A 23,189-nucleotide genomic window follows, 5' to 3' on the forward strand; every position below is an offset into this window, starting at 1 on the left:
ACAAAAACTAATCTCAAACTACAGTCCACAGTCAAATGTGACGTAGAATGAGTGTACACACATTATATCAATAGTTGCTAACACTTTATTTGGAGTGGCCCTTTATAGATGATTAATAAACTCTTGACAGAGTATCAGTAACACATCATCAACCTATCAGTGGAGTAGCAGTAGTAAAGCATCGGATTACAGTGAAGTCAATATCTTGTAGACATTCTGTTGATACATTACTTACATTAGATGTAGCTGTAGTGTTAATATGTTACTTCCATTATTCTAAACCAAACCTTACCCAGCACCTAACCCTACCCCTGGACCTAATCCTAACCTGAACCTTAAACTCAACCCAAAACCTAATCCTAACCCTAATCCTGGCCCTAGTCCTAACCTGAACTTTACACTCAACCCAAAACCCAGACCTAACCCTCATATGTTTTAGACAGGTTATTGAGTGTTTGTTTTATCTAAACAGGACCACTCCTAACCCAAAAAAGCTTAATGTGCAGTTAAATAATTAAAATCAGTATCAATATCATGAACAATATCAGTAATAATAACAAAAATAAAAAAGGTTGACAACAATAATTGCACACACAAGGATCCTTATGTATTCTTATCCTTATGGATACTAATGATGAGTAATTCAGTTCAACATGTAATTTTTGATGAGGGTCAATGAGAGTTTGCATGTTCAGATTTTTGTCATTTGATTAGCTGTTGAGTAGCAAATCTGAATAGCGGGTTGAGGATTAGGTATGAGGTATCAAGCAAGATTTAACAATCTTACACACTTCTTACAATTCTACAGTCCCACAATTCTGTGCCTGCCCATGAAAGTATTCTGTAAGTTGGCGGATTTTCCACTGAGTACAACCAATGGTTAATGAGCCTGCTGAATGTGGAGCAGTCATGATCATGAAATTTTACCTGACGATTAATTGTGATATAGATTATAACGATTAATGATTTAATTGTATCTTCTTTTACATAATTTCCAATTAAAACAAAGTGGTGAGAATGGCTGATTAACTTACTATGTTTTTTTTTTGCCAACATTGTCTTTATTGATTTTAACAAATTGTAATGTTTACCACAATATTATAAACATATTTAAACACCCACACAAAAAAAAAACAAAAAACAAACATGAACAAAAATAAGAAAAAGAAAAAAAATATATATATATATGTTTACTTAGTAGCTAACATTGGTTGTACTGTTGAATCAATACTGTGCGCACTGTACTGTTGTACAAGTACTACTCAGCGCTGCCCTGTAAACATGTTAGCGTGCTCATGATATTCCATGATGTCTCAATGAATGCATTTACATTTTTTTAAAATTGACATTTATTTGCCTCAACACAACGCACTCAATTCACATTTTGTTTGCTGCAGCTTTATATTACTGTGAAATGTAATGGCTGTGGAAAATGATGTCCGTCAGCTTAAATAAATGCAATGATCTCAAATAACTGCGATTTTCAAAAACAATTGAGATTAGGTGATATAATTGTGACAGGCCTATAACATCTGCATCAATTAGGCCATACATTTCATGCAAACTCAACTATATGTTGGTAAATTGTGACAGTTTTATGCCACTCCAGGCACTGCGATCTAGTTTCTACATTAGATTGAATAATTAAGTTGGAGAAGCCTAGAGAATCACAGAACACAAGTGAGGTATGCTGCTCTATTCCCAAAAACATCTAAGCACAAAGATGGATCTTAAATGGTAAAGGAAGCATCATACTGAACACTCCTTCTGCCAGTTCAGTTGCTTTTACCCTAAGATGCTTTTGGGAAGCTATGCCCAGTTCGACAGTGTTCGCTTTCCTTTACTTTGTAATTTACACAAAAAGTCCAGTCAGCACTGTGGCAGGCCAATGGTCCAACGGACTACCAAAATAAATCTCTCCAAAGCGCCTGCCCAGCCCTGCCTTTGTTCCATAATAGTAACCCAAGTCATTTGGCTACGGAACCTGCACTCGATTTCCATTTAAAATGCTGCTCCTGACACTTTTCAGAGAGGTTTACTTGTGCAAATGAAAAACAAACAGTCTAATTAAGAATAATGGCGTAATTAAAAGAACAACAGTACTCGGACTCTTGATGCACGGCCCTTGATAGTGGAAGCAGCTGCTGGTTCTCAGCCTTGCACTTAAAGACAATGGAGAGCGCTAAAAGAGGAAAGCAGCATTTACCCTCTCTGGTGGTTTCTGGCTGCCTCTACTGTGTACTTATCGAGGAGTTAAAACGACTTGTCATTACAGCGTGTCTTTCTGTGGTCAGAGCGGCTTCCCCATTCCAGTACATGCCAGTGGGTTTGACTGAGGGTAGTGGCTACAGATTTGGGCCAGGCCTTAGTGACAAAGGGCCCAAACACCAATAAATCTTGGAAATAAATGATAAAAGCATGAAAGCAGTAAAAACGCAACACACACGGCGGAAAGAGACATTTGAAAATGGACAGATTCATGATCACTTATTTTTTATTTACTGTTGAACAATAAAGAGGATGGTTGTATTAGGTTTCCCTTCACTATTGGACATCACTCAGGTTAGCTTGGAAGATTTGCTTTGCAAAGCCAGTACAGGGCCTTTTTAACCTCAAGGACATTGCAATAAAAATCCCTCACAGCTAAATATCATAAAGCTGTATGAGAAGCCCATTTAGTTTAGCATCATATTAAATACTGCAGATAATATACAAATATGTCATCAACTTCCAATGTTGTTAGAGGTTTTGCGGTACATTCTGTTCAGGAAACATTCTGTTTAACTGCTGAACAAGGCCTGGGCATGCTAAACAGCATGAAACTGGGACAGTAAACAAGTAATAATATGCTGTAATATTTGCGGCAGTCAGATACTAATTGTAATGTGGGTCTGATCCATAGGATGTGATGAACACTTACTGTGATGAGGGTTTGATAGAGGCAGTAAAAGCCCAGATACCAGATGAACCTTCCGTTGGTGAAAGGGGGGACAAACCACAAGTAGAAGTAGGACACTACCACAAACGGGGTGCAGCCCACCATCCTAAAAAAGAAAAGCAAGATTATTAGGCATTCAGCGATTAGTGTTATTATAAAGTTTTGACAAAAATCTAAAAGTTAAAATCTGGGTGTGAGTAAAACGAAAGTTCTACAAAGGATAAAATTCACATCAGTCTGTTTGGAATGCTTAACACCTCAGACTTAACACTGGTTTTACTCTGACCACCACTTGTCATGCAAATGCATGTAGCCCCATTTTCATGAGGCGCAGGGCTTAAAAGGTGCAATAAAATAACAATCAAGAGACGTCAGTCTAAAGAAATTAAATTTCCCAACAAAACATTCTACAGAACTGGCTGAAAATGGACTGTATGCGCATTTATTGCGGCCACATCATGGCATGTTTTGCCGTGTCTTCGCACATATTTACATCATATTCTGAGACTTTAAACTGTGTTATTCTGATGGTAAATATGAAGTATTTAGTGTTAAGTGATGACACCACTGCACAGACAACTAAGTAATAATCTACATTTAGGAGAGGAGATTCTTCAGGAAGATTTTTGGGTGTTGAGAACGAATAACGAGTCACCAAATTCAGCAGAGAAATGAAAAACCAGGGAAGAAAGTAAAATGTTAGTCATTAAGTTAATGTTTTTTTCAGTCAGACCAGATGCGCTGCCCGGGCTCAGCAGGCCATACATGATGCTAGAGTTTATCTTACAAGGATCTCAAAAAGATATATTTATTAGATTTAAGATGATTTTATTTGCCAAGATATTTTGCAGTGTAGGGGATGCCCAGAGCCTAAACTACTTTAAAAATGTTCATCAGGTGTCCCGTTCTTGTCTTTTGCCTGGAGCCCCAGAATCACTAAATCTACCCTTGTGCTGTGCCTGCTGCCATTGTTAAAGAAAATTTCTTAACAACACCTTTTTAGACACAAAAGTGGTCACTGTTGCTCAAACTCTAGTAAATAGTGTAGAATATGTAGTCATATTATACTTTATTTAGAATATGAAAATTTTCACCCACGTTTAGAGGATATATATATATATATATTTATGTGTGTGTGTGTGTGTGTGTGTGTGTGTGTGTGTGTGTATGTTTGTGTGTGTGTATATATAACGTCAGTTCATATTTATATATATATAAATGCAACCTGGTCTCATGGGATAAACGTACCTCTGACCACTTGACTGCCCTCGAGTATGTTTTGCTGCACTTTTGAGAAACAAATGTCCACTGGGGACGCTAAAGAGAAGCTTACACTTTAATGTTATATTGCGATTATTTTGCATTTGAAAACGACTGTATTTGACATGTTGATTATTTTTAAGCTGTCAGTCATCAGCGCTATTTTAATGATAAAATGTAGAATATTCAGAGCGCCTGTGATGTCTGCCAGTTCATGAGTGGGCAAAGCAGGTAGCTAACACAGCTTTGGGTACTTAGCTATAGCTATAGCTGGGGCTATTCTCCTATAATGTTAGTTTGGTGGATAAAGCAGATAGTGTACTTGCTGGCTACCCAGCAGAGGTTACAGCTTAAAAATAACCAACACGTCAAATACAGTCATTTTCAAAGGCAAAACACATATCTATAACAGCATGGAATGCACCCAATGACAACTCCTTAGGCAGTAACACCAGCATTTGCTTACTGCAGATGATGTCTTGTACGACTGCAGCTATTACCCCGATTGCCACACTTATGGAAGTGGTGCTCTGTGTATGTGTATGTGTGAGAATGTTTACTGCAGGACATCTGGCTGTGTGGTGTTTGTTAGGATGCTGCTGTACACCTCTAATCCTGTCAGCCACAAGATCGTAAAATGCTGCATAGCCAAGTGCTTGATTCAGCATAGTTGTCAAGACAGCATAGATCTGGATGGGAAGGAAGATTCTGCTGCATTTGGGTCCTTTCAGGATGTGGGAAGATGTGTGGGCCATGTATAATTCATCGAGATACAACCTCTCCATATCATTATGGCTGAGGGAGCTAGCTGCAGACCCACACTGGGTTGAGAGGGGAGAGGGAAGAGTTGGTGAAGCTGAACATGTCGTTTCACAATCCATAATGACAGATGTACCACCACATTACCAACAGTGACAGGCGCAGTCAACTTAAAGTGATTTAAGCAAATGATTGCGTCTCATTAAGCAACGATTAAAGGAATACTTCAGTGATTTTTAACCTGGTCCCCATCTGCTGCATCTGTTGTATACTGTCAATCACCACTGACAGTGCGGTCAATATGTGTCGCTTCCTTGCTCAGCAAAGAAAAGAAAACTTTAAACACTATTTATAATAGAAGCAGAAGCAACTGATTTCTATTGGAAGGTGGTTCAACTACTGAATTCTGATCCTGAGAGTGCTGTGTGCCTTTAAAATCCCTGTATGGTAATGAAATCCGCACAGATCACCTGTTTAGAACCTTTCTAAGCAGGTTTGCCCTGAGTTCACTGACCTCTGCTCCCTGTCTATGGTGTTCAGTTCCACAGACGATAAACAACTGTGGGCAAAAAAAAAAAAAAATCCAGAAAGAGTAACAGAAAGACAGACAGAGAAAGAGAGTGGCCGATTCTGGCACAGTCCAGATGCCCCTATTGCAGAGTGAGCCAGCCCCCTTGCTCCCCCAGCAATTGTTTGGCAACACAAAGGGCCAGAGAGACAGAGGGGGCAGAGGGGTTAATGTGAATGGATGGCTCTGAATGTTCTGTAAGATGGCTCAAATGACAGGATGGCCTAGAGATGTCTGCCTTGAGTTAATTCGGGAGGGGTGAGATGTACATGTAGGTGCAGTTCAGTAGGTACAAAACCAGAAACACAAGTTAACAAATGAGCATCCACAAACACAGCTAGAAAGTGTTTCTAGAAATCAGTGTGGCTGTTCCCCTGCTGTGACCACAGCTGCCAGATTGCTTCTATAGTTTCCAGCCAAACCCACCAAAAGTACACATTAGAAACACTCATTTATTTGAACGATAATACAAAATAATAGCATAAATAATAGCATTTAACCATTAATATTAATCCTCTAGGTACATTAACCATAGATGCCTTGCTGTCAAAAATTTACATTAGGGAAAACATTTTATTACTGATAACAATAATCTTTTATGTAATTTTTAGTATCCCTATCAGACATCCAAGAGATGCCTAGACAAAAAATAATAATTGCAAATATATTTATATGTGCATAAAAAATATTTATATGTGTACAACCCCAATTCCAATTAAGTTGGGACGTTGTGTAAAACAAATAAAAACAGAATACGAAGATTTGCAAATCCTTTTCAACCTATATTCAACTGAATACACTACAAAAACAAGATATTTAATGTTCAAATGGATAAGTTTTATTGTTTATTACAAATATTCCCCTTAGTTTGAATTTGATGCCTGCATCTAGGGGCAGTCGTGAGCTGGAGGTTAGGGAACTGGCCCTGTGACCGGAAGGTTGCCGGTTTGATCCCCAGCACTGACAGTCCATGACTGAGTTGTCCTTGAGCAAGACACCTAACCCCCAATTACTCCCCGGGCGCCATGGATAGGGCTGCCCACCGCTCCGGGCAAGTGTACTCACTGCCCCCTAGTGTGTGTGTGTGTGTGTGTGTGTGTGTGTATTCACTAGTGTGTATGTGGTGTTTCACTTCATGGATGGGTTAAATGCAGAGGTGGAATTTCCCCAGTTGTGGGATTAAAAAAGTATTACTTAACTTAACATGTTCCAAAGAAGTTGGGACAGGGGCATTTTTGCCACTGTGTTACATCACCTTTCCTTTTAACAACACTCAATAAGCGTTTGGGAACTGAGGACACTAATTGTTGAAGCTTTGTAGGTGGAATTCTTTTCCATTCTTGCTTGATGTACAACTTCAGTGGCTCAACAGTCCGGGGTCTCTGTTGTCATATTTTGCGCTTCATAATGTGCCACACATTTTCAATGGGAGACAGGTCTGGACTGCAGGCAAGCCAGTCTAGTACCCGCACTCTTTTACTACGAAGTCACGCTGTTGTAACACGTGCAGAATGTGGCTTGGCATTGTCTGGCTGAAATAAGCAGGGTGTCACTGAAAAAGACGTTGCTTGGATGGCAGCATATGTTGCTCCAAAACCTGTATGTACCTCTCAGCATTAATGGTGCCTTCACATATGTGCAAGTTACCCATGCTATGGGCACTAACACACCCCCCATACCATCAGAGACGCTGGCTTTTGAACTTTGCGCTGATAACAACCTGGACAGTCCTTTTCCTCTTTGGCCCAGAGGACACGACGTCCATGATTTCCAAAAACAATTTGAAATGTGGACTCGTCAGACCACAGGACACTTTTCCAATTTGCGTCAGTCCATCTCAGATGAATTGCATGTTGAGAAACGTTGTTCTTAAACTGTTGGACTGTTTGCTCACGCAGTTGTTCACAAAGTGGTGAACTGAACGACTTGCTTCTGAACGACTGAGCCTTTCAGGGATGCTCCCTTTATACCTAATCATGACACTCACCTGTTTCCAGTTAACCTGCTCACCTGTGGAATGTTCCAAACAGGTGTTTTTTGAGCATTCCTCAGCTTTCCCAGTCTTTTGTTGCCCCTGTCCCAACTTCTTTGGAACATGTTGCAGGCATCAAATTAAAATGAGTGAATATTTGTAAAAAAACAATAAAGTTTATCGTTTGAACATTAAATATCTTGTCTTTGTAGTGTATTCAATTGAATATAGGTTAAAAAGGATTTGCAAATCATCGTATTTTGTTTTTATTTATGTTTTACACAATGTCCCAACTTCATTGGAATTGGGGTTGTATTTTGTTGACTGTAAAACACACGGCTGTGTGGGGCAACGGCCTCCTCTCAAAAGGAGTGTCTAAAATGTCAAAGTTTTGATTGACATTAACTGACTGGAATGGAGAGACATGAGTCAAAAATCAGCTGCATTATTAAGTAATGCAGTTTATTAATTTTATATTGTTTTTAGAACCTGCCAAAATAATGACAAACAAGCCAGTCTGCCAAAGGACTTTTCCCCTTTGCCAAATCCAACCGAGGTCTGCCAACTGTGGCAGGAAGCAACCTAATCTGGCAACACTTGCTGTCTGTTCATAGTGTATTTTCTATGGGTGATATCTGAGTTGCAGTCATTACTACATATTGCAAATCTTGATAGTTATTGCAGATCATTCTGCAACCCCTTAGTGGCCATCCCGTTGGCAGAATGAAATATTTTAATTAATGTAATCAAATAAGAAGATAAAATCATACAGATAATAAATTTTAATGAAGAACAAAAATGCAGGCAGTGCAAAAACTGAGGTGCCTCCAGGACAGAAATTGCATTGTGTGCCTATTAGTGAAAAGGGGTTAATTAAAGAGCCTGTGGGGCTAAAGAGTAATTACACCCTAAAGCTGTTTTTTTTTTTCATGAAAGACTGTAGGATATTGCTCTGTTATAATAAATTGATGTTTTAAGCGGTCAAAATAACAATTATCGTGGTCAGTTCACAGTTTGCTATAGATGTGCGTAACTCACAGCACTACATCATCAAGGTTAGCTGGGTGAGAATCTACCACAGAAATTCACACGGACAATCTGGAAAAACAAGTCAGTGTAATATGTGTTTTCACCTTTCTTTCATCTCTTTATACCATAAATTACCACCCCAGCAACAGCGTGATTTTCTGCTTGTCTATGATGGTTTCAGTGTTTCATGATGTTCTAGACATACTAGCATCCAGTTAGCAATGGCCACACTTGGTTTAATATGATCCTACTTAAACACAAGATATGTTCAGATATCTGTGCGCTCAGATAATCTTGCCCTCTGTCCATCCTATTTTTGATCATTTTTCAGTTCCTATTTGGACTAGGGGTGCAATTAGATTTTTTCTAAAAATAAATGAATAAATAAAAGCTATAGAAAGCATGGCTGTCAAAAAGTACTGAAAGCCTAAATACTGTTAAGACAATATGAGAAAAAGAACTGTAGTAGCGTTACTCTCTAACCATATCTCAAGACTAAAGTGTTTGATTACATTGCCCTCCTTTGAAGAAATGTCAAGATGTCAAAGATACCGGTGAGCTGACTGGGGAGCTCACTGTGGAGATATCATGAGTTCTGATGAAAGGCCTAAGTATGTATAATTTTGTAGAGTTAAATTTTGATTTTGATGTTTTTAAATACTCAGCTTAGGATCTGATGGGACTTTTTTTTTATGTGTACTTCCTTGATGACCATGGCGCCTTGCAGTGGGAGCGTTACAGAATCTTTACCGTTATCTAAATGTTCCCTCCTGATGTTGCAGTTGGGCTGTAGCATAATAAACAAGCAGAGGAACCCTGAGGCCCTGGCCGGGCAAGCCTGTGATGTTTTACCATGATGTTCTGTACATAAACACTAACAACTTCCTTCTTACCACTATGATGTCACACCTCAGTGATATGAGGACTGATGGATCATTGTCCACGGAGAGCGGTATGGGGAAGGTGCAGCCTTTAAAGAATTCCACCGATTATGACTTTATCGTTTCGATTCACACGATCTTCTTGGCACTAATAAGTGTGTCATCACACATAAGGAATGTAGCAAGTAGGCGGCAACGCATTAGAATTCTTGCACTTTCTCATCATCGAATGTAACCTGGGGGTGAGGGTGTGTGGTGTTTCAGATAAATGGCATGCTTTCCATGTAAACAACAGAATAGCTGAACTTGGAATAAAGGTCAGAGACTAGCCTCTGACACAGCCTGCCTGAGCGAACAGAGAGAATCTTCCACTCACCATGGCATGAGCCGGCCAATTTTTGTCCATCTGCTTTTAGTGACAAAGAATCCGACAATGGGGTCACTAACTGCCCCCCAGGCCTTACCAGTGAACAACACCATGGAGGCCTGGAATGGGTTTATCTGAAGAGGAAGAGGAGGAGTGGTCATCACCATTAGACACTGATTCTACCGCCTTCACAAAGACACAAAGCAAGTGAGGGATCACTGATATTTCAGAAACACTAAAAGTAGGATAGGCAGTTGTTTGCAAAAATTAGAGCCCCCTGGTCAAACGACATGCTTTGTCGTTTTTTGAAAATAAGTTAACAAATCCTCAACAGAGAACACACTTCTGCACATTTTAATACACAATTACAGCTGAATTTAACTGCAGGTGAATTAAAAAAAATTGGGATGGCTTGTGAAGGATTTTGGCACATTTTATATTTTATGTTTTATTTTTTCCACAAATGTTAAACTCAAATGAATAAAACGGTATTGGTGTTTGTTCCTAGTATAGGATGTGTTAACTTATTTTCACTCAGAACATAATAACACTCAAAAAAATGTTGCTTAGAATTGACTTGATTCAAATGTGTACATGGGTTCCACACCAATTACTGACATTCATTTTACTAACTTTTGGTAAGAACTGTGTTAAAGCAATGTATTTTACTGTCATGAAAACGATGAATACAGTGTAAAAAATGGCTTTTCAGATCAACCTAAAAATATTTCATGTAGCAACAAACAACTGAACTGGTTTTATTCAAGTAAAAAAAAAAGAAAAGTTTAAAATAGTCATTCATTTAAAATATTTATTTAGGTTGAATAAAACTAGTTGAACTGACAAGCCATTTTTTACAGTGCACATTTGAATCAAGTACATTCAAAGTTACACTTTTTTCAGTGTGTAATTTGATCAGGGGTGTCTTTTGCAACAAGACTGTAGGTCTGTCACAATCAAGACATTTTAGCTGACAATTTATTGCCATATAAATAAGTACAATTAGCAATTCAATGCTCTTTTTTGTTCACTGTATGCAACTGTTAAAGTACATGCCTAGAGACGGCAAATTGCTTTATAGCTGCTGATCTCAGAAGTCAGAGGTTTTGTCTGTGTTTTCCATTCCAAATAAAGAAAATGTACCCCAGTTTGCTGCAACATACTCATACATGGCTAATGATTGCGATCAGCTTAATTAATTACATACAGTTCAAATAATTGCGATTAGGTGATTATGTAATAATTGTGACAGAACTAGTGGGATATGGCCTAAATCTATTCAGTAGCCAAAAGATATCATTAGCCTTCACATAATGGAAAAATGAATCAAATCTGCTGCATTAGTAATGAGATAATTCACTATGATCATATCCTCAGGCAATGCTGAACATATTAAAGTATTCATGTAATTAATTCACATCCTACCTGAGCAACATCTAGCAGATATATCTGGAGGAAAAAAGCAGTAGCACTCCCAGCCACCTGATTAGGTGCCCCTCCGATAGCGAAACACAGTTTGCTGCAGACGGAGAGCTTCTGCTCTGGATGAGTCTGTGAACACAAATAAAACAGCAAGGATCTTAAGAACATGTATTCATTGACAAATATGGCATGCATGTAATGCGACATATATGAATAGTACACAAAGCTGGATACCATTGCGCAGGTGATTTATAAAAGAGTTCATATCATGAAGAAGAAAAACACTTTATGATGTAGAAAACTAGATATGCAGCCAATTATGAAACCATGTTGGATATAAATACATTAAAGGAACATATAGGATGTCACAGCAGTTGTAGATGAGCAAAGGTTCCAGAATTGAGGTGTCACAATGTGCCTATTACAATTCATTTTGCAAAACAATGCATGCTCTACATAATGCTGTAAGATATAATGATATAAATGGGAATAGTTTACTTTGTTTTATTAAGCACTCCATGAGATTCCTAAAAGAGAAGGCCTTAAAATGAAATCAACCATGAACTGTGACTCATGAACTGATGAGCTGCTAGTGAGCAATGATGGGAGAACAGGGAGTGGTGAAAATCGACTGCTCTGAAAACAGTTCATACCTTCCCACAAAGGCAGCCATGCTGAGACAAACCTTAAAACACAACTGCAGCTTCCAGCATATAAAATATACTGTACATCATGTACGACTGCCAAAATAAAAGCAAACATTTATATGCATTCAAAACACTTGCTTGACTTGCTTTTTTTTGTGAATCATATACATTTTACATTTCATTGCAGCTGGGACCAAACAATCATAACTCCATTTTTGTTCAAAGTTTTAATCATTTGAAAATGGCAGTTATTCTTTACGTTGTGTTAAAATTTCATCATGAATGGACTAATAGAATTGGTCCAAAATAATTTGGAGAAACATCTGGTTCTATTAACCACCATTAAAAGTTGAGAAGGTTTTTTTCCCCTTCCATAAAGCTTCCTTCCTGGAGATACTTTGGGCCTCAGTCACTAACTGTTCTTTAGAAGAAATTTCTTCTTAAAGCCCTCTTATGCCGTTTTCTTGAAGATTTTGACTTTCACCAACGTTTTCTTATCTGGGATTTCATTTTAAGTAAGAACAGAATCTAAACACACTCAAGAGCACAAATATGTCAACAGTTCTGTAGTTTAAGAACATGTCATGAATCTAACATAGCCTTCTTCTTAGGTCTTTTTTTTAATAATCTTTTTATTGGGTTTATAACAAGAGAAATCACACACAACCACAGCAAAAAGATAAAAGGACAAAACAAGACCGTTGTTTAAAAAAAAGGGAAAAAGAAAGATAAAAAAAATTGCTAAAATCGAAATAAATAAATAATTGCACAAAAAAAAAAGAAATAAAAGGGGAAAAAAAAGTGTCAGTCATTCAAAACAAATTAAACTTATAAGAAACTGTGACACATAAATATGTACCAAAAATTTGTAGTAATTACTTTAAACCCTGAAATATTATTTTAAGGGAGGTCCAATGAAGACAACTTGTCTAGGTAATCAAAAAAAGGGTTCCAAGTGTTATAAAATCTTTGGATGGAACCTGACTTAACGCTTCTAATCTTCTCCATTTTCACCACATTACACAATTCTGAGATCCACATAGAGTGAGAAGGGGGGATAGGAGATTTCCACTTCAAAAGTATAAGTTTCCTAGCAAGGAGAGTGGCCATAGAAACAAAATCTCCACAGATCTCAAAGTGGGTGGTTCGGGGAACACTTCGGTCTTCTCTTAAGAATAAATGTAAGAAAAAACGTGGGGAGATATTAATAAATATGGACCAATGTTTTTCCATTTATCTTCTATGAAAATTCTTTCTTTGTGTTAGCTATGTTTTAGTAGGCATTTGGACTTAAATCCAAAAAATTGCTAATGAAAGCAGTAACAAAATGCTGCCATTTCTTTTTTACTACTGCCTTATCGTATCGTACCCACAACAGATATCGTATCATGAAATACGTATCATTACACCCCTATTCCATGTATTAAAACTGAACATCTTTCCACACCTCCATGTAATTCAGATGTAGGAGTAACAAAGCAGGCACAGCTGATATCAATATCTGTTTGCTAATGTATAGTCTGAAATCTGAGTAGATGGTGAATGACAACTGAAGTCGTTTGTTGAAGTTGGTTTTAAAGTGAAGGCATAAATGCTTAAAGGTCAGAAACCTTGCTTATGTGCAGCCATCTCTGAAGCTCATTACCGAGGCTTTGGGTGATATGCATAACATATGGTTCTCTGATGTGGTGACCGCACACTCAATCCCGCTACTCTCAGTTTTCTAGCATATGGGTGGGATGTGGGAGCCCCCCAGACCCTGTCATCAGCAGCAACCCTCTTCTACTGCTTTTGCAAGATATAAAAACACTGTTCAACCATGCCTGCCAATCAAAGAGACCAACTTTCAACACTACAAAGAGACTAGGTTAGGCATAAATGTGTTTCTGTTTACATCTGTGGGTGTAAATGATTTTCACACATTAAAAGGGACGTTCATCTCTGAATGAGGGCAGTAAGAAAAAAGAATGCGTGTTTATGACAGTGTGTGCGGTGGAAGTAGTAGCGGATGGAAGGGGGATCCTTTTTACACATTAAAGCGCAGTGGGCTTGGAGCTAACCACAGTATGGAGAGCCTTGTATTTATGACAGTCTTTTTCTTAAGATCCTGGAGACAGCCAGACAGGCACGGCTGAAAATACAACACAGAGCTATACCGAGCGACTGCGCTTCCAGGCTTCGTCCTGCTCCTTCATCTGCACGATGTGAACCAGCTTTGGACATCCCCGTGCACTCTCTTTTCCCTCAGGGCTGTGCCTGAGAAGGGCAGCAACAAAACAACCACAGAGGGCAAAGCCAATCGACCTTCAAAAGACGCTATAATTAACTGGTTGATTTTTCATTTTCTTTCTTTCTTGCTCTCTCTCACTTTCCCCATCTTAAAAAAACAGGATGGCTTCTAGAAGCACAATTACCAGGAGACTGCCATGTAATTATTCAAAAGGATGGCGTGCCTGACATAAAGACCAAAGAAAGTATGTGCTCGAATGACTACAAACTCAATCTCCTAAGTGCAATCTCTCCACTTCCTTACACTACAATTACTCTGCAACTGCAAGTTAGTGGCATTGGTATTAAACTTAGATCTGCATTTACTATCTATAATCTTAAAGCAAAGGTTCAGCCACATAATCAAATTTGCAAATGGTTTCTGTAGACTAAATGCAACCAAGACTTATTGGTGCCTGCATCATCACACCATCGCCTCAAACTGCTTCAAGCTACAAAAGAGGAATTTGTACAACAAATGAATAGTTAAGATGTTCGCCATTCAGACTAGTTCATGTGGAATGCTCTGCTCTAGAGAAACATACTGAGTCGAAATTCACTGCAGCGGTGATAGGAACCAGGCGTCTGACGTGTATAACGTCTCTCAAAGCTATTTTAACGCATTCATACGATGAGAATAAGAACATGTAGGGCAAAAGAGACCAAATAATAAAGAAAACTTTTACAATTTTTCTGACTATTTTTCAACATCACATGTGAAAACTGTTTGGATGGTAAACAAAATGGCTATATTTGCACGGAAGACACTGTAGTTCCTATCAACACCTGTAAAGAAATCTGAGTTTCTCTACAGTGAACCATTTCACATCAAACCACTCTGAATGGCTTTGCTTACACCTCAATGATTGCACTATGGAAAGATTTTGGGGGGGGGGGGATGGTAAGCAATCTTATAATATTCCTACAGCCATCTCAAAATGAGAAATATTAAATATATCAACTAATTACATAGGTGTTGTGATTAAAATGAAGATTAAGATTAGGATGAATCATTTCTTAGGACATTGATGTGAATCATTCAAGTTGTATATTCAGCTCTAACCTAATTGTTGCCTCTCCTACGACATGGCACTAACGTCTGATCACTCTTTCTCACAGACATTTGCTGATATCTTATCATGACAAACACAAACAGGAAATCATTCAGTCTGGGCACAAAATATCCGACTTCCTTACAGATAGTACACACTACAATTACTACAATACGGCACCAAAGGGAAAGCTGCCAGGAATCAAAGGACACAAAGCTAACTAAGTACTTTTTGGTAGTTATCTAGACAACTAGCTTGACACGCAGTCAGAAAGGGTGAGACTGAAAGAATCTGACTCATCCATTGCCTGATCTCATAGATTCCCAGTGCCAATCCGTCAAAGGTAAAGCAAATAGCAATTTATTTTTTTATTTATTTTGCTAGCCAGTCAATACTGGCTTGCTGCTTGGCATGTGGTTGGCCACATGGGGTGTCATTACCTAAAAATGAGAAGCAGTTTCTATTGTTGCTGTGACTAACATGGAAAAAGTGTGTTTTCATCTTTTGTAGCAGCCTATGAATTCCAGTAAAACCAGATCTCCTCATGTCACTGGGTTTTCAATTGAAGAGCCCTCTCAGCAGCATCATATAGCTGTAGCCCAAGCCTAAGGCTTAATCTGTGTTAGGAAAGCCAGCTTGAAGAAAGCAATTTAATTACACAGAATCCATTTTATTCGTTGCTTTATATCCCACAGATGATGCTCTAAGCTGATTGTGCGTGCTGCATGTTTGCAGAGCGCAGCCTGGGATGACATAATAAGGGGTTTAAGGGTTTATGACGGGTGAGATTTACCAGTGTATTTCGTCAGTGGGCCAGCAAAGTGAAATTCACCTTGAATTTCCAAGCATATGTCCTCTGATAGCACACTGAACCAGTTGGAATTTCACATATTTTGAGATGTACTACACCTATATTTTGGCTATGAGGACATTTATATGTATATTATATTATATATGTACATTTATTATGCCTCCATGTGGGACAACATCACATCTATTGTCATATTTTACATAACATTTTAGATGTAATGGAGTTTTTGTACATCGATTTGTTCTTCCATATGGGAAGACATTATATATATTAGTCATATATTGTACATATATTTGAATATTTTGTCTGTGAGAAATGTGTATGGACATTTAAAACACATATATTTTGGATATGTGTAGTATGTGTGCATGTATTTTTCTTCCATACGAGAAGTCATCACATATACTGGCACATACTGCACATATAGTTTGGATGTAAGGAAGTATATGTATATGTACATATTCATTTCCTGTATGGGCTTTGCTGTTTCTTAATCCAGACATTCTTAAATACTCAGGGTAGAAAACTAAGTGGACTACGGTTTTGTGTGTGAAACACTATTTCGAAAACAGATGATCAGCACTACTGCGGCAGATGTTCGCCTATCCATTTATTTACATGCAGTGGCCTTTCTGCTTTAAGACTCTAGCCTAATGCCTTCAGATTAACTGTATGCAATCCACAATCTCCAACACTACTGTGTAAAAACATCCTCTACATTCCTCTTGCCATAGTTAGGTATCAGCTCTGTGTGAAATGAGTCAGTGCAGATGGATGTAAGAGATTCTACCACCACATATTTATAGTGTTATCCACCTTTGCCTTTTGTTTCTCTCAGGGTAATTTGATTTCTCTGAATCTATTCTCTACCATGGCTGTCTAAATCATTCTATACTCGACCACAAGGGGTCTCTTCTTTTCTTGTGATGAGATCTGTGAGAACAAGAGATGCATTGAGAGTGCTTTTCCCCATATATTATTGACACATGTACAACTACCATTTTCCCCATAGTTGCTCAGTGAGTGGGTCACCAATAGAGCACAGTATGAGAGAAGCTGACAGATATTCCGCTTGGCAGCCTCACATGCTCTCTCTTTTTGCTCCACATCTGAAGGTCACATTGCTTTGAGATTCTCCTGGTGGTTATGCACTGCTTCTTCCTTTAGAATGAAAAGGCAAGTTCTTTTGGATGTAAATCACTATGTGCTATTTTTAAATATAGACACACTGCATTTATTTGTCACTTGAGCAGCTCCCATGTTGAACAGCTTTTCTCTCCATCCTGCCTAACACAACAGCTTTTGCTCTGATCACACTAGTGCTTCAGAACTGAGGCAGGGCACAAATTTCTGAACATTAGCCTAATTTGCTGAGCAAATATGGCTAAATATAACAGATGGCGTTTTATGTGGCAGATAAGATGATCATAATGTAAGCAGCATTTGGCATTTCACATATTTAGGGATAAATTCATAACACATCCCTTGTTATCACGGATTAATTCTTTGCATCCACATAAATGAATTAGAGGGGAATTTTCAAAATGTCTGCATAATTCAATGCTTAAGATGTAAACAAAGTCATTTGGAGAGGTTTAGTAAAATGCCCCATTCAAGAGAAACTCACCAAATCAGAATTGCTAACAATGTTAATGATAGGAACCAGACATCCAAAGCATTTTATGTCTCTAAAAGCTACTTCACAGGAGCTTATTACAAGGAATATTTACAAATTTCCTTTTTTGTTTCCTGTGTGAGACAATGTTTCACAGTAGTTTTGAGCATTTAGGTCTAAACCATTTTTTAATCTAATAATTTTTAATCATTTTTTAATTTTATCATTATCAACAAAACTTATTAAAAGGCATAAAAGATATAGGTTAATTAATCATTTTGCATAGCTAGTAAATTTGCCATATATATATATATATATATATATATATATATATGTGTGTGTGTGTGTGTGTGTGTGTGTGTGTGTGTGTGTGTGTGTGTGTGTGTGTATACATTGCTGCTGTCGGAACAAAACTTCACATCTCCATTTTTGTCGTTTTTCAGTTTTTGACATAATTTGAAAATACCTGCTGCGCTTTACATTGTGTGTAAATTCCATGATGAATGGACCAAAAGAAACCTGACCTGAGAAGACATCTGGTTCCATTGAATTACATTAAAGGTAAAGTATGTTTTTTCCTTCTGCTGCAAAGTTACCATTTTGGAGATACAAGGTTTTGTTCCGACAGCAGTGACACACACACACACACACACACATATGCATTATATATATATATATATATATATATATATATATATATATGTCCTTTGCTTACAGCATAACCTTTAAGATGCTATGTCAATACAACTTTGCAATGTACTCAGAAATATTAGTCATTTCACTGGAACTACACAGTTATATATACTGTTGAGTTTCACCCTTTATCTCTCATCTAAGCTGCCTGGGGACATTTGAGCTGGGAAAGAATCAGAAAGTACTGAAAACATTCCTTCTACTCATTAAAACATGTCTTTCCACATACCATAAAAAAAATCCACCTGCACACCAACGCTCAGACTTTTGTCATACCACACATTTAGCAAAACACTTCAACACATCCTGTTCAACACATGTTCTCCTGTATACCTGCCTTGGTCTCAGATAATAACACGATACGGCTAACAGAATAGCAGGATCCTCCCTTGAACCCATAATAATGTAAAGATGGCCATCTAATGCAAGATAAGAGATAAAGTAGGAAGTTAGGTAGCACCATTGTGAAATCTTCAGAAGGCTTACCTGTACTGGGACTTTGGTGAAGGCAGGTTCAGGATGCTTCATTATTAGCTTGTCCCCTGAGCCAGCCGGTGCCTTCTTCCCCTTAGCCATGACTGTGAGAGTGACAGGTCGAGAAACAGAGGCTCGTGTCTTCTGGCCCTCAGTTACGACTGCAGTCCTCCCAGCGTCCATTCACATGCTGCTTCACAGCCTTGGCCTGGGGCCAGGAAGGGAAGAGCCAACTCAGAGGCATGCCCAAACTTTCTTTCAGTACTGTTTTTGATACAAATACTTTTATTATTTCTGAATGTTTTAGACTATTGTAAATAGGTATTATCAATTCTGTGACCTTGACAACTGGATATAGATATATTTACACTATGTGAACAAAAAGTATTGGGATACCTGCACATCATACCTACAGGAGCTTTTATGATATCCCTTTCTAAATCCATAGGTATTAATATGGAGTTGGTCCCACTTTGCAGCTATAACAGCTTCCACTCTTCTGGGAAGTTTTCTACAATATATTGAAGTATGATTTTGGGAATTTTTGCCCATGCATTCGGAAGAGCACTTGTGAGGTCAGACATTGAAGTTGGACCTGGTTCACAACCTCCATTGTAGTTCATCCAAAAGGGGTTGAGGTCAGCACTCTGTGCAGGCCAACCAAGTTCTTCCACACTAAACTCACCCAACCATGCCTTCATGGGCCTTGCTTTGTGCACTGGAGCACAGTCATTTTCCCACAAACTTGGAAGCACATAATTGTCCAAAATGTCTTGGTATGCTGACGCATTAATATTTCCCTTCTCTGGAACTAAGAGAAACAACCCCATAGCATTATCCCTTCTACACCAAACTTTACAGTTGGCAGAATGCAGTCAGGTAGGTTAAGTTCTCCAAGCATTTGCCAAATCCAGACTTGTCCGTCGGACCACCAGATTGAGAAGCATGATTCATCACTCCACAGAATACATTTCCACTGCTCCAGGGTCCAGTGGTGGCATGTTTTACACTACGTCATTGGCACTGTGCTTGATTAAAAGGTGTGTCCCAATACAATTGTCTGTGTGTGTCTGTACATATACATCTATCACTGTTGTCAGAAAAAAACCTTGTATCCCTTGTATTGGACTTTGAAAATATGCAGACTTCTCCTACACAGTTACCATTTCAGACATGTGAGGTTTTGTTCTGACAGCTGCAAAAAATGGGTTTCCGACCATATTTTGCAACACCTGCTAGACCACCAAATCTATCAAACAAAGAAGCTGCTAGTGTTGGACTAGTCCAGATTTCAACATTATATATATATATATATACACATATAGCTAGCATAACATTACAGAGGCTTCAACAACCAAATATAATACCAATTTATTTTAGCATTTTGTGTGTTCACACCAAGTACATTATTTGTTCTTCTTTGTTATTTGTAAATATGATTTTCTATTATATATTATTTTACTTTATTGCTAAATCATCAAAATCAACCCTCACTAACTGAATCTTGTTATACCTTTATAATGGCAATAAAGGTATTCCTTTCTATTCTGTTATATTGGGTTCAGTTCACTCACGTGTTCCAGTCTGACTTCTTCTTAACAGGCTCATTAACCAAACCCAATTTATCCACATATATGCTAACACAAGGATGTACAAGCACATACATCACAGATTTAACAACCCTCACCCCACACATACCCCTACCTACAGATGCCTATCCTTAATGCAAACACATAAACAATGTGAAATTAAACTCTCACAGCATCATGCCAACCTGTCAAATGATAAACCTCACAGAAGGTAACAAGCAGCTCATAATAAAACACAGTACATTGTCTTTGGCATGTCTGCTGATAATGACTGTTCTGTCTTTATGGTTCCAGATATAAGAACAAACATTACAGTAAACAAAGCAAACATTCCCATGTGCTGGGCCTTTAGGTAATCTGATAGAGCTGCAGAATTTCCCAGTAAACACAGAGAGATAGCTGACCTGGGTGATGGAGCAACGGCAGCGTCCCTTACCAGTGTACTCATTCCAGATGAAGCAGAGAGGAGACTGCAGGGGGCAATGTGTTATTTTTCACACCCGCATTCCGACACGCCCCGCCTCAAGTGTTGGCACTGGGTAATATTGTCCTGCCACTTAGTCTAGGATTGGCTAAGAGTTGATATATGCAAACAGTCCGTCCAATCGTAGCGCAGGAGGCGATGTCTAACGGAATGCGGGTGGACAAAACACAACCGCAGGGGGCTGACGGTGCTGTTGAAGCTAATACATGTCTTAGAGGAAAAAAGGCGCCCCCAGGTGGAAAAGCGCTGAATAGCACGTTAACAGATCCAGTGAAGAGCGTTCTGTAGCGATTTCATAATGAAGAGTTTGTCAGTTTTCCGTATGTCTAGTCTTATAGAACCCTTGGCTGATCTTAAAGAGGGCAGAAAATAACTCCATTTTCTTTTTCTTAAATAGACTGTATGTCTGTTGATAGGATATGTTTCCCAAGTTCTATAGTTCATCCACATCAGTTTCCCAAGAAATCAGCTAACTTGCAAATCCTTGCTGAGTTGCATGGGTGTTTTATGGAAGGGAAATCATTCAAATGTTCAAGACAGTTGGACTCCAAGACCAGGACTGGGAATGGTTTAGTTCCCTAAGTCCAGAGAGGCTATGAAGTTGTTGTCATTTTCTGGACTGACATGCTGTCATGTGATCATGCCTTAAAGTTGTTTTCTCAAGATAACTTGATAATCTCAAGAAAAGTAAGTAGCGTGATATCGAGAACACCTTTTTGTTATCTTGAGATCTCTTGATAATAAAGTTGTGATCTCAAGATAACAGTCCAGAAAATGATGAAAACTACCTCATGGTCTTTCTGGACTTCCATAAGTTCCAGTCTTGGGTGCCTTAAACAAATGAAGTTTGAAATTCCTCACGTAGCCACAAATGCTATAGGTCCAAAAGTTCGTAGACGCCTACATGTCCAACTTGTCTCTGAAATCAAGGATAATAACAGGGAGTTTGTCAAGAACTGACGACGGATGTTTAGTACTGGATCTCAAATGACCATTTTTCCCACAGATATTTGAGGTCCATTACTACAGAGAATGCAATTCCTCTACTCTACAGCCCAGTACTGAGGGATCCTTATACCTCTCTAGCTGACATTTGGCTTTGAGCATGGCGATCTTAGGTCCATGTGTGGCTATTCAAGGGAATCACATAAATGTAATGTAACAGAACGGTAAAAGGCCTTTTACTGCTATAGCATGGTGTTCTTGCCCTTAGCAAGAAGCCAATTTTGCTGCAAGACAGCGATGTTACCCCTTATGCTTTTGCTTTTCTGTAGTGATTCTAAAACTGTATGCGTGCATTTGTTTGAATTGCCAATTGTTTTACCCCCAAAGGGGCAAAAAATATAACTGTTGAATAGTGAGATTTTCTCGTTAAAATGCTGTGGAAACCCTCTTCTAATGATGTATCTTGAACGAAATGGAATAGATCTTTGAAAAAGTACAAGTGCTTTGGGGCAAATATATGAAGACAGCTGTTTGAAATAGCTTTTTTTGTGCTAGTGGAATGTGGAAGCCAGATAGCAAACGTTACTGCTGGGAAGCTCAATATTTTGTCTGTATTTATTATCTTCTGCATCAGAGTACATCAGTGTATTTTTTTATCCCAATGTTTGTGTGATGTATTTTTGTCATTCATACTAGGTACTGTAGTGAGACAACACTGATGGATAAAAATCAAAAAGGATACAAAATCATGAATTCTGTCAAATCAGTGAGGCTGAATGATGCAATTCTGCACTGCAGATTATAACACACAACACAACAAATAACATATTTCATGCTCATTTTAGGCTGAATGTCTCTTTAAAGTAGCTGAATTCAGTAGTTGGAAGGGGTATCTTGGCTATTTGCACATACAGTGTAATTTAAACCAAAGGTCAGGCCCTGTCCAGTAGGAGAACAAATAGGCAACATTTCATTTGGCACTTTGTACTCATGTTATGCAGTTTACAGAGAAATGCTGATTTGTGAAATGCACCCCTAATCTAACATCTGAATACACTCAGGTGTGTTGGAACTAAACTCTGCACACTTCAAGATCTTCAGGAATGTGGTTTGGTGCTCCTGCCATCGTAGGTTCCCACGAGATGCAGTTTTCTAATGAGTCAACACAAATTTGTAGGCAAACATGGAACATACAAAATGAACTGCATCTCATAACAGCGCCCAAGTGAAATCTATGAATTCTGCAACCATTTGTGTGAATAAGTATTGTAATCACTCTAACCATTCAGGTTTTATTACTGAAATACAATTAATCTGTAACTGAAACTTAGATGAATTTTATAGTCTGAATGTGTCTTAAAGTATCAAAACACTAAAACATGTAGGTGAATTAATTGCCTGTAAGTGCTGGCTTA

The 23,189-nt window shown here is 38.3% G+C and overlaps 1 protein-coding gene across 1 annotated transcript in view; it reads right to left on the reverse strand.

Moving 5' to 3' along the window:
- Positions 1-20,809, reverse strand: part of mfsd2b (major facilitator superfamily domain containing 2B) — a 33,459-nt gene extending 12,650 nt beyond the window's left edge. Inside the window, exons 1-5 of the mRNA XM_017683783.1 lie at positions 20,750-20,809; positions 18,769-18,964; positions 11,200-11,325; positions 9,784-9,908; positions 2,921-3,044 (exon numbers count right to left, since the gene is read on the reverse strand). Of these exons, the coding sequence (XP_017539272.1) occupies positions 2,921-3,044; positions 9,784-9,908; positions 11,200-11,325; positions 18,769-18,939 (546 nt within the window). The 5' untranslated portion in view covers positions 18,940-18,964; positions 20,750-20,809. The remainder of the gene's footprint in view (positions 1-2,920; positions 3,045-9,783; positions 9,909-11,199; positions 11,326-18,768; positions 18,965-20,749) is intronic.
- Positions 20,810-23,189: the final 2,380 nt, after the last annotated feature.

This window comes from Pygocentrus nattereri, chromosome 4, assembly GCF_015220715.1.
Source record: "Pygocentrus nattereri isolate fPygNat1 chromosome 4, fPygNat1.pri, whole genome shotgun sequence".
Classification (NCBI taxonomy): domain Eukaryota; kingdom Metazoa; phylum Chordata; class Actinopteri; order Characiformes; family Serrasalmidae; genus Pygocentrus; species Pygocentrus nattereri.